The 12,734-nt window shown below is 42.9% G+C and overlaps 1 protein-coding gene across 1 annotated transcript in view; it reads right to left on the bottom strand.

Moving 5' to 3' along the window:
- Positions 1 to 349: 349 nt before the first annotated feature.
- The window catches only part of LOC145410366 (epidermal retinol dehydrogenase 2-like), a 598,304-nt gene continuing 585,919 nt past the window's right edge, over positions 350 to 12,734 (bottom strand). The window contains exon 8 of the mRNA XM_080280518.1: positions 350 to 466. Coding sequence (XP_080136644.1) covers positions 394 to 466 — 73 coding nt within the window. The 3' untranslated portion in view covers positions 350 to 393. The remainder of the gene's footprint in view (positions 467 to 12,734) is intronic.

A 12,734-nucleotide genomic window follows, 5' to 3' on the forward strand; every position in this document is an offset into this window, starting at 1 on the left:
TGGGTGAAACCACCCGCATCTCCATCACCCGCCACAAAACTGGGGCAAGGGGTGTGACAGAATTTGTTTGTTCCATGCAATAGGTTTTAAAGTGTTTTATGTCCAGCGTTAATTGGTTCATTACTGTGCAGTAACCCTCTCGATGAGGGACAAATTTTAATAATAGTTGATTCATGGAGGAACATTAATGACACAGTAAGTTCCTGTACTTCCTCTCATCTTCCATCCCTTAATCATCTCATGACCTATTGCTGACATCATGTTAGTTTTCCCTATAGTCATCAATGTTATGTTAATCTCAACTCTACCATATCATCTACCTGACATTTTTTACACTCAACCTCCTCAGTTTCATCATGGCAGCTTTCACCTTCAACTTCCTTCTGTTTTGTATCAGCAGTCATCTTCATCCACCCCAGTATCCATGAAATCTAGGAAGGCCTTGTACACCTCCCGTGGCATCAGGCTGTGAAAGAGAGTTGAGACAGAGGTTAGCATTATTTGCTAGATACTGGAGAAAATTGGTACCTGTCCAGTACAGTACATACTGATACTCAGATGTCAATTTTTTGTGTATTGCTATATCCTTTATTGCTCCACTAGGAGTGTAGTCAGCTTCATGAAGCCAAGGCCTCAGTTCTGGCTATGATTTTTTTTTTTTTTCCATTAATCATGAATAATAACTGATTAAGAATTTTTTGATCAGTCACACACTTCATGACTCAAATCACTTACTGTGGCACTGTGTGCTCAATGATAATTGTTTTTATATCACAGTTCTATACCAACCTACAAACACAAATGAAACAAGTAGGAACACTGAGAGTGCAACACCTACTCCCACCAACTGGGCTGCAGGCCAAATATTTGACTTTACCCTGTGACCTTGGCTTTTGACAGATTATTCACAATACTGAAGTACACTACTCTATTTCATTCTTGCCTAACCCTTAACATTTCTGCCAACTTTGACTCCAATTAAATCAGATATGTGTAAGTTTCCTTTGCCCAGTGACCATGACCTTTGACCTTTCCCTATGACGTTCATCCTTGACTCATTGTTCTTAAATTCAAATGTCTTTATCCTTGCTTTAACCCAAACCTTTTCACAGAGCTTAGTCTAAACTGGTAAAACTGCTTAAACAGACCTTCCCAAATGACTGAACTTTTTACCTACTGTTCTCTAAAATAATAGGTTAATCAATTGGGTGATCCTCAACTCATTCAGTCTGTTTCAAATCAGATCATTGTTTTAGCAATTTTGATCACACATTCACACAGGTGACATTATGACCTTGATCTGTGACCTTGACATCTGACTGATATTTCTCAAAACTGAATCCCTTTGTTCTTTCCTGAGCCTTAAATATTCTCCCTTCTTTGGTTCAAACTGAATTAAAACTGAGTTCACCTTGTCCTTTGACCTTTCCTTGTGACCTTGCCCTCTGACTTTTCCAAATAAAATCCCTATAAACTTGCCTGATCCACAACCCTTCCAAAAGTTTGGTCTAAGCTGAACAAAAACTATTTAAGCTGACCTTACCAGTGACCTATTGCTATTAAGAACAACAGGTTTACTCCCAGGCTGATCCACACACTCTTTCCCTAAGTTTGGTTAAAACTGAATTTTATATATACAGTATATATATATATATATATATATATATAAATAGACCGATGCCCTAATCCCGCAAAGGGTGGCCGCAGACAAAATACCTCCAAGTCGCCCTGTCACCCACCATTTGACTACCCCCCCCAACTCACTCCCCCCCTCCCTCATATACCTCTCTGTCACGGGGTTTTTAAGAATTTAAAAGTTGGATAAAGGTTATGTGTTTTGCTTGAAAATAGAGACAAAGAACTGACTTGTGAAAATCAAGCAATGATTACTTTATTCCGGCTTACTTCGCCAATTCTCTAAGGACGAGAATTTATTTACTTTCTCAGCACTACACAGCAGAGACTAGTTACTCACAAATGCTGTTTGTTAGTACTGCTAGCCTCACGAGAAAGTGACTCCACCCCTGACAATAACTAATGCTATGAATGGTAAACAGGTTCTTGCTGATGCATTAACTCTTGGTTGCACAACGGATTTTAAGCTTAATACAAAAGGACTGGCCTAAGTACCAGTTATGAATAATGCAAAGCGTTATGCAAACTAGGAGTGGTAAGTGAAGTAAACTTCTATCTATCTATCTATTGCCAGATGCCATAATCCTTTACGGGGTGGCCATTTGACTCTGAGTTATTTGTTTTACAGGGAAGGGCACTAACCCTCCACCAACCCAATTGACACGTAGGGAGCATGTATGGTTTGGTTATATGGTTACCACCCAGCGTTGTAAATGGTTTCTTGGCTTACAGGAAACCATTTGGCTTGTCACTCAATGTGAAGCCACCTGTAACGGAAAGAAAAGCATTAAGTAGTGACAGGAACGATGGGAGAAATAGGAAGAGAGGAGGGCAGGCACAGAAAAAGAATAAAGGCTAAGGAAGAATTTAATGTGGAAAAATAAAACACGGGTTTACATTACATTAAGCTCAAGAGAAAAAGAACAGAAAATTTATTGATTACGAAATAAATTTACAGTGTTTCAAAATGAATTCAAAATAACAAAGAGAATACACTCACTCGCTCACTCACAAGCTAAACTAAACTCTTATGCCTAGGAAAAACGAAAAGAAATACTGGTCAGAAAAGGGGGCTAGGCGGAATGAACTGGGCGTCGTTACTTAGGAAGGATGCTGCCACACACGCTGAACCTCTATGCCGAATCACAGTGAGTGGAGATTTCAGGAACTCGCTGGACAACGGCGGCGCTGCTCCACAGTGGGCCCAAACGAACCTGCACTCATGGCATCTTAATCCTGACTGAATTCAAACAAATGAGGCAAGGGCTGGGGAAGTGCCCGGTAACTGCCAACAGAATAATTGTGAGCGATACATGCCCACAACAAATCACTCAGCGAAAGCACCAATGTCACGCGCAAGGATGATCACTTATGAAACTGTGAAAAATGTTCTGAAAACACTCCCGATCGGGTGAATACAGGGACGGTTAAACTGAGTGATACTTATTGGGATTCCACTAGAATTAGTGGTTTTCCACCAAAGTTCAATGTCACGAGTTTGTTTAAATACTGAATCGCACCAACTTGTGACACTCTCAACTCCATCCCTCCACCTCATCCTCGGTCTACCTCTCCCTCTCCCTCCCTCCACCTCACCTACATACACCCTCTTAGTCAGTTTTTGATTCTCCATTCTCTCCATATGTCCAAACCACCTCAGTGTATTTTTCTTTATCTTCTCAACCACATCCACATCCACCCCACAACGTTCCTTCACTTCTTCATTCGTCAACCTGTCCCTCCATGTTACTCCACATGCTCCTCTCAAGTAACTCATTTCCACTCCTCTCACTCTTGACTTGTTCCCCTCTTGCAAGGTTCACACCTCGCTTCCATACATCAGGGTAGGGATCATAATACTATCATGCAGTGACTTCTTAACTTCCATATTTCTCATCACTGCTTTCAGTGAACCATAAACCTTCCTTCCCTGCTGTACCCTTTCACGCACTTCATCCCCCAACATTCCATCCTTACTCATCACACTACCCAAGTACTTGAATGCACTCACATTCTCCATATCCTCACCATCCAACCTTACTGTACATTCTGTGACTTCAATCCTCTCAAACACCAGAACTTTATTCTTGTTTACATTAACTTTCAGATTTCTCTTCCTACACACTGTCCCAAATTCATTCACTAAACCTTACAAATCCCATTCACCTTCACTCAACAATACTGTATCATCAGCAAACAGCAACACCGAAAGCTTCCAAATCTCACCCTCATTCATTAGAGCCACCCCCACATCCACTGCCCTACCTTGCACCTCCTTTACAACCCCATCCATGTATATATTAAACAGCCATGGAGACATCACACAACCCTGTTTCAGTCCCACATTGAGATCAAAGAACTCACTCAGCTCACCATCCACTTGCACCGTAGCCCTAGCTCCCTCGTACATACTCTTCACAGCACTCAACAATTTCCCCTCCACTCCATATATTCTTAATACCTTCCACACACCTGGCCTATCTATTCTGTCATAAGCTTTCCTCCAAGACCATGAAGGCAGCATACACTTTCTTTCTCTTCTCTAGATACTTCTCCACTAAACATCTTAGAACAAATATCTAATCTACACACCCTTTTCCCTTCCTATATCCTCCTTGTTCTTCTCCAACTAGCTCGTCTGTCATATGCCTAACCCTGTCAATAAGTATTCTACCATATATTATTCATGTCACACTAAAAAAGCAAATACCCCTATGGTTACCACATACTTCTCTCTCCCCTTTTCCTTTGTATATATGAACAATTATACCTGATTTCCAGTCCTCTGGAACCCTTCCCCCTTCCCAAGCCAATCTACACAACTTCCATATCCACTCCACAACAATCTTACCCCCATACCTAAGCATTTCACCACACACTCCATCAATTCCTGGGGCCTTTCCCATCTTGATCTTCACTGCTTCCACTACTTCTGCCCTACTGATCTCTTCCTCCCTCCACTCATCTCTTCTTCTCCCAGCCAATCTACAACCACTTATACTCGCACTGCTCTCACTCTCTACATTCAACAAATCCTCAAAGTGCTCCTTCCATCTCCTCAATTTCTCTCTCTTCTCCACCAACAATCTATTATTCCTATCTTTCACTCCCCTACTATTTCCCCTTTCACACTGCTTTACTTTCTTTACCTCCTTCCACAACAATTTCTTACTCTCCCTCCATTTCACACTCACATTCCTCCCAAACTCTTCATCCACTTTCTTCTTACTCTCCTTCACCAGTCTCTTTACCTCCCTTCTCCTGCTCACATATACCTCTCTCTTCTCTCTCTCATCTTCTCCCCTACCTCTACTTGCTAGCCATTCACTATATGTCTTCTTCTTTTGTTCCACAGCTCGTTTCACCTCATCATTCCACCATGCTGTCCCTTGCACACCCTTGCATCTCCTCCTCACTCCACAAACCATCTCACACGCTGCGCCTATCTCTTCCGTGAATATCTTACATATGTCTTCCACCCCTTCCATCTGCTCTAATTCACACCTTCCCAATCTTTCTTCCACTATGCTCTTATATTCTGCCATTTTCTCACTATCTTGCAGCTTCTCCACTCTTCTCACAGGAGCTGTTTCCTCCTGTCTTCCCCTTTGTCTCTTCAACCATTTATTTTGCAGCTTTACCTTGGCCATCACTAAGTGATGGTCCGAGACTCCATTCCCCCACCCTCTTCACACTCTTGCATCCAATACTTGTCTTCTCATTCACTCATCCACACACACATAGTCTATCATTGCCTTTTGTTCAACAAGGTCACCATCCACCCTCCTCATTACTCTCCATGTATACCTGTGGATCATTTTATGCCGAAAGTAGGTGTTAGCTATTGCCATCCCTTACCAGCACAGATGTCCACCATAGCACTACCATTCCCATCTACTTCAGCTGGCACACCCCACTGACCAACCACTCCATCCACTCGTACATTCCCAACTTTGCCATTCATGTCTCCAATCAAAAGCACTCTCTCGCTCCTCTCAAATTTGTCCATACATGCTTCTACACTTGCCCAAAACTCATCTTTCACTCTTGCCACTCGGTCCTCTGTCGGCGCATACGCACATACAGTCACCCAAGCTTGTACACCTACTTTCATCCTCACCCATACAATCCTTGCACCCAGTGTTCCATACTCTCTTATATTCTCCTTCCACATCATCAGACATACTCCCTCTCTTGCCCTCTCATTCTCAATAACTCCCGCACATATACCTAAACCGTATTCCCTTTCACCCTCTCACCCCCATTTAGTTTCAGTAAATCCACATATATCCACTCTTGCATCCTCGAGCACCTGAACAATCTCTCTCTCTTTCACTTCATCATTCACTCCTCTCACATTCCATGTCCCCACCCTCAGAATGTCCTTTGTCCGTTCCTCAGTCATCAACGTATGGTCCATCCTGCTCCGAGGTGCTTTGTTTGCTTGTTTAGTTAGTTCTTTTTACAGAGTGGGGCACTAACCCACCACCAACCCTTTTAGTCGCCTCGTACGACAAGCAGGGGTACTTGGGGAGTATTCTTGAAACCCCCCTACCCCATGGGGGTAGGATATATATATATATATTTACACACAGTTAAACCTTACTATAACAGAATAATTCGGGCCCTCATACGACAAGCAGGGATGCTGGGGGAGTATTCTTGAAACCCCCCTACCCCCAGGGAAGGTATATATATATATATATATATATATATATATATATATATATATATATATATATATATATATATATATTGTAATCCCTATACTATCCGGATGCCCACTTTCCGGACACCCCACTTACTGGACATTGTGGACCTGGACCTTCAGAACCCAAAAATGTCCAAAAAAAGAAAAAGAATCCCCCCCCTAAAAAAAAAAAAAAAAAAAATTCCCTCCCATAATTTGAAATTGCCGCACGGTGCTGAACAGCTGTTTACACCATGGCCCCTTCACCCCATCCTTCCTCCCCCCTCCCCTGTCAGGGTTGCCAATTGGTATTTTTTATAACCAAATGTGGGCCAATTTGGTAATGAAAAATTTGTTTCGTAATGAATTAGAATAATGCATTACCAAACGGATTTTTCACATGTATGAGGATACACAGGATGGAGATGGTGGATTGTTTGCTCTCTCTGATTAATCTGCTAGCCTATACAGCGTGAAAATAATCAACATGGTGTTAATTATAAGGACAGTGATTACATGTATTTTCGCTTGTATATTAGTGAAGAATAAATGCTAGCTTTACGAATTTGGTAATGAAAAGTTAAATTTGGTAATGAAAATTGAGGGGTTTGGTAATGTGGCCATTGTGAACTGGTAACTCTGTTTCCCCCATCACCAACACTCCAACAGTTACTGCTTAACTTCTATCGCAAGTGGATGCTTATCACAGTGGATGCCACACATGCTCGTTTTTTTGTGAATAAACAGTGATTAAACTGCAATACCTCGCAAGTAGACCACACAGGAATTTACAGTGTTTTGCAGTGTTAAGAAATTAGAAATTAGAGTGCAAAGGATTAATTGTGGAGTGCAAACTGGCAATTGAAACTGGCATGGTGCAATTAACAATGTGCAGTGTTAAACAATTATAACTCATGGTGCAAAGAATTACTGTAAATGCAGCACAACACTGGATTACTGTATGTGCTTCAAGAGCATTTTCACCACTGCCAAAGCCTTAAGAAGACGGCCACAGACGTGCTGTAACTACCCTGGCTGAGGTACAGTCACTTCTAATTCCTCATTCTTTGGTTCCTCTTCATTTATTTCATGCTTTATATTCATTATTGGTGTGAATAGGGTCTTAAATAAGTTTAAATAGGTGCTATGCATGTCCGGTTGGGAGTTATTTAGGTGGGTTTCAAAGTTAGGGTAGATTAGGGTCCTTAAGTACCAGTCCAGCAGGCAGGTGACCACTTTCCAGTCGGGACCACTTTCCGGACATGCCTTTGGCTCTATTACATCGGATAGTGGAGGGATTACTGTATATATAAGCCTGTGTTGCCCCATGAGAAACATAGGAGCTTAGGGCTAAACAAGAATGTCCTGACATTTAAGATGACAGCGGCCAGCCTTGCTCATCCCTGTGTGGCATTACATGAAAAATAAAACCCAACCACCCCTTGGATACACACTGACACAGGCTCAATCTGACCGGAACACCTTAATGACCCACTAATCCACCAGGTGCCATAATTTGGTTAAATGGTTACCACCCAGCATAGTACAGTAAATGGTTTCCTGGTGTACAGGAAGTCATTTGGCTTGTCACTCAGCATAGATTTACCTGTAGACAGAAGGAAGAGGAAAGAAAGATGGAAAGAAGGACATAAGAGGAAAGTAGGAACGGAAGGAAGGAAGAGAAGGGCAGCCACCCAAGAGCAGCACTACATCAAGTGAGTGAATAGGGAGCACCCTCACCTATCACTATGTATGTATGTGTATATATATATATATATATATATATATATACACAGTAACTCTATACTATCCAGACGCCCACTATCCGGACACCCCATTTACCGGACATTTTGGTCCAGGGATTCAATATTCCCAAAATTGCCCAAAAAGCGCAAAAAATTAGAAAAAATCTGACTTTTTCCCCCCCGTAATTTGAACTCAGCGCGCATGGTGCACACCAGCTGTATTTTGGTGCATAGTTCCGCCGCCATCCACTAGAGCGCCCCTGCATCCTTGCCACTTACCGCCTGTCTCTTGCTGTGAGTGCACGCTCACCATCATGGCCGCCCACGTGCTTGCTTTTGTGGTGGTCCCCTACTTGCTGCAGGCTCTGCTGCTGCTCTCCTGCCTCTTGTTAGTGTGTGTGATAATGGCCCCGTCACCTGAGAAGAGGAAGAGAGTGGTTTTGACTCTGGAGAAGAAGAGGGAGATATTGGACGAGGTGGACGCGGGATGTTCAACCTCACGCATCCTCCATGAATACAACCTGGCCCAATCTACTTTGTTTGATGTCAAGAGATCCCGCGACAAACTCATGCAGTACATGGCTGACTTCTCGTCGAAAAGCAAATGCAACGTGGAGAGGAAGATGATGTTTACTCCCCAGTATGCTGAAGTCGACCACTCCACGTTGATTTGATATCAACAGCAACATGCTGCTGGTGTGCTGGTGCATGGCAGGGAGCTGAAGGCTGCTGCTGAGAAGTTCGCAAGGCTTCATGATGCCCCAGACTTCAAGGCATCTAAGGGTTGGCTCTTCGCGTTCAAGATACAACATGGCCTTACTAACCGTAAGTCTCATAGCGAAGCTTTGGACGCCAATGAGGGTGGAGTAGAGGAGTTTCGGCACAAGATGAAGGGCTTGATTGACAGGGAGAGCCTCACTCTCAGTCAAGTCTACAACGCTGATGAAACTGGTTTATTTCGCTCTTTGCCAACAAACACTTAACCCGAGGAGACGGAGAAGTGTGTACCTGGCTGCAAGCTCTGCAAGCAACGGGTATCTGCTTTGTGTTGTGCCAATGCTAACAGCATGCACCGGCTCAAGCCTGTTATTGTTGGCCGTGCAAAGCAGCCTCGGTGTCTTCGTGGGGTGATGAATGTCCTTCCTCTCGTTTGGTATCATTCTTTGAAGGCATGGTTCACTGCCCAAATCTTCAAAGACTGGTTCCACCTCCATTTCATCAAGGAGGTCATACATTACCAGACAAAGACACTGGGAATCCCGCGTGACCAGGTAAAGGCCATCCTTCTCCTCGATAATGTACCTGCCCACCCGTGCGACAAGGATGTGGTGGCTGAGAATGGGCGCATTAGGTGCATGTTTATGCCACCTAATACGACTGCTCTCATCCAACCAATGGACCAAGGAGTGATCGTGGCAACAAAGAGGCTGTACCGAAGGAAGTTCTTGGACAAGGTGATGGTTGTTCTCGAGGACGAGGACGAGTGCAGGGAGGGACGGGACACACGAGGCCAGCGGACTTTGGAAAACGTTGGCCGCAACATCATCAAGTCTGCACTCAACAACTGGGCCAGTGCATGGAAGGAAGTCCCTGTCAAGACTCTAGAAAATGGTTGGTCTCGTCTGCTTCTCGGAACGGATGCGGAGTACGATTTCCTAGGTTTTGATGTGGATGATTTCCATACACGTCTACGTGCGCATGGCGAAGATGGTGATGTGGATGAAGTGTGTGAGTGGTTGGATGACGACAAGGGCGATCCTCGGTATCAGACCATGTCTGATATCGAGGTCGCATCTTCAGTTGCAGGTGTCAGTACCCACCTTGAAGATCTCGACGAGGATGGCGACGATGTTGCGGACTCCTCCCAGCATGACACTACTCCAGCCATCCCCAAGCTGAGTGCACTCCGGGAACATGTAGAGTTCGTTCTCGACTACCTGGAACACCCAGACTGCGACAGGGAGATGGGGCCCTTAGGACTTGTGGAGGAAGTGCGTGCTTTCAGGTAGAGCATCATTAATCGTCAAAATCGTCGTTCCTTGCGTCAATCAACCACTGACTGCTTTTTCAGACACGTGACCCCCGATGTGCCCAACCCTGGCTCCACATCATTGGCTCCGCAGGACAGGCCCTCATCCTCCGAGCCACAGCCCAGCACATCAGGCACGGAGTCACCACTGAACGTGAGTTTGCGCCTCTCTTCAGAGTCATCTGCAGTGGGTAGTCCATCACCACGTCCCAGCGACGCACCCCTAGGCCAACTGCATCAACTACTCTCAGACTCTGACAGTGAATAAACAGCAAGAACTCGCCACTAGACCACACGGGAATTTACAGTGTTGTGCAGTGAAAAAAATAGTCCGCAGTGTTAAGAAATTTAAATTCTGAGTGCAAAGACTAAAGTGCACAGTGTAACACTTATTTCATTAAGGTACAATGGAGCGCAAGTAAGACTAGAGTGCGCAGTGTTAAGAGAATGGAATTATGAGTGCAAATGACTAAGTTCAGTGCAAGACTTCATGTACTGTGTACTGCAGGCGCTTCAGGTACTCCTTTTTACTGTCAGAGTCTGAGAGGAGGCGGGTTATTCATCGAGATGGCCAGTAACTTGTTGTAAGTAACCAGAATGTTTCATATTGTACTGTATTTTCCATACTTACCTCTAAAACGTCATTTCACTCTTTAATGTCCCTTCTTGGTGTGAATAGGGTCTTAGGTGCTATGCATGTCCAGTAGGGAGGTGTTTTTCTCAGTTAGGCTAGGTCAGGGTCCATAAGTAATCAGTCCAGGAGCCAGGGACTTCTTTTAAGTACCCAGAATGTTTAATATTGTATTTACTCACCTCTAAAACCTCATTCTCTGGTTCTTTTGCATTTATTTTGTTCTTTTATGTCCCTTATTGGTGTGAATTGGGTCTTAAATAGGTGCAATGCATGTCCAGTAGGGAGCTGTGTAGGTGTTTTTCTGAGTCAGAGTGGGTTAGGGTCCATAAGTACCAGTCCAGGAGGCTATGGCCCACTATCTGGACGGGGCCATTTTCTGGACATACCTTTGGCTCTATTACAACGGATGATGGGGGGATTACTGTATATATATATATATATATATATATATATATATATATATATAGATACATACATACATATATAGATACTGTATGTGTGTGTGTGTGCTTATATATATACATATATATATATATATATATATATATTTATATCCAAGGGCAGGATCCCACTGCTACCTGGCACGTCCTCTGGTGGTGGATAGGGGAAGGCCTTGTAGATATACGAGGACTGTCTTAGACAGCGCGGACCATGGGACCCCCTATAGATATACAAGGCTCCACCGAATATAACAAATAAGGTGATAAAAAAATTACATCTCACCAGAAACTATGTGGCATGGAGGTGAGATTATTTGCCACAATCCTCCCAACCAAACATGAGTTCTATTGCAAATGATTTGACAGGCATTCCTGTTGGATCATCGTCTACTAAAGGTCGAACCGCACTGCCTCCTGTGCTTACAGGCAGTGTGCCACCGAAAGTGAGTAGGAACTGTGTTGGAAAATTAAACTCTTGGATGTTAAAGAAACTGAAACTGATGAAGATCTATGCATTCAATGTAAGAAGCCTTGAAGAAGACTACAAACTTGATAACCTGATGACTGAACTGGAAAACATTGATTGGGATATTGTAGGTTTGAGTGAGATCCGCAGAAAAGTAGAAAAAGTAATTCAGCTCAAAGACAGCAAACACCTATTTTACTACAGAGAAAAGGAAAATGAAAGAGTTAGTGGTGTAGGATTTCTAATTAACAGAAATCTTGCAGACAACACTGTTAAATTCAGCAGTGTATCTGACAGAGCAGCATTTGTTGTCATTAGACTATGCAAAAAATATACAGTAAACCCGCCCAGAACACGTTCTCACCGAACGCGCTCGCAATTATACATGGTTAGTGCTGGGATATGTATAAGATAACGTAAGATTAAAGAACCATTACGAAAACTATATATATACGCAAGAGAGGCCTTTGATAGGCCAAATCCTCGAACATCAACTCAGCATGCACGGTTTGTTTTGATCACGTGATGTGATTCGCTGTACTGCTTTTCCTCAGTGCTGTATTTGTAAGTTAAATATTTACAGTACTGTTCTGGTAAGTTTATGTGCAAGTTAAAGTATAATTAAATAACGTTCAAGCAAGAAATAAAGTCTTATAACCAGTTTTCTGATAGGCGTCAGAATATTACCTTTCTTATTTGTTTGTTAAATATTTGCTGTACTGCTTTTCCACAGTACTGTATTTGTAAGTTAAATATTTACTATTCTGGTATGCACTTGTAACTTAAAGCACTTAAAGAAAGTTAAAGCATTAAATAAAGCCTTGTAACCAGTTATAGATTACACATGATCGGTGGGTTCCAAGACAATTCGCCATCATGTCAATTCCCCGTCAAAACATGAACGATTCCCCATCAGGACAATTCGCACCCTGTATGATTCCCCGTCATTCTATAAATACTGTACTATTAATTAATCAATACTTTTATAAATATACTTATTATTAATTAATCAATACTTTAATAACTATATTTCAGGGGGATCCATCAAAGTCTATGTTGTCTTGTTATTGTTGTGACGGCGAACTGGCTTGACAG

This window comes from Coenobita brevimanus, chromosome 85, assembly GCF_032717465.1.
Source record: "Coenobita brevimanus isolate Jiangsu-jjx chromosome 85, ASM3271746v2, whole genome shotgun sequence".
NCBI classification, from domain to species: Eukaryota; Metazoa; Arthropoda; class Malacostraca; order Decapoda; family Coenobitidae; genus Coenobita; species Coenobita brevimanus.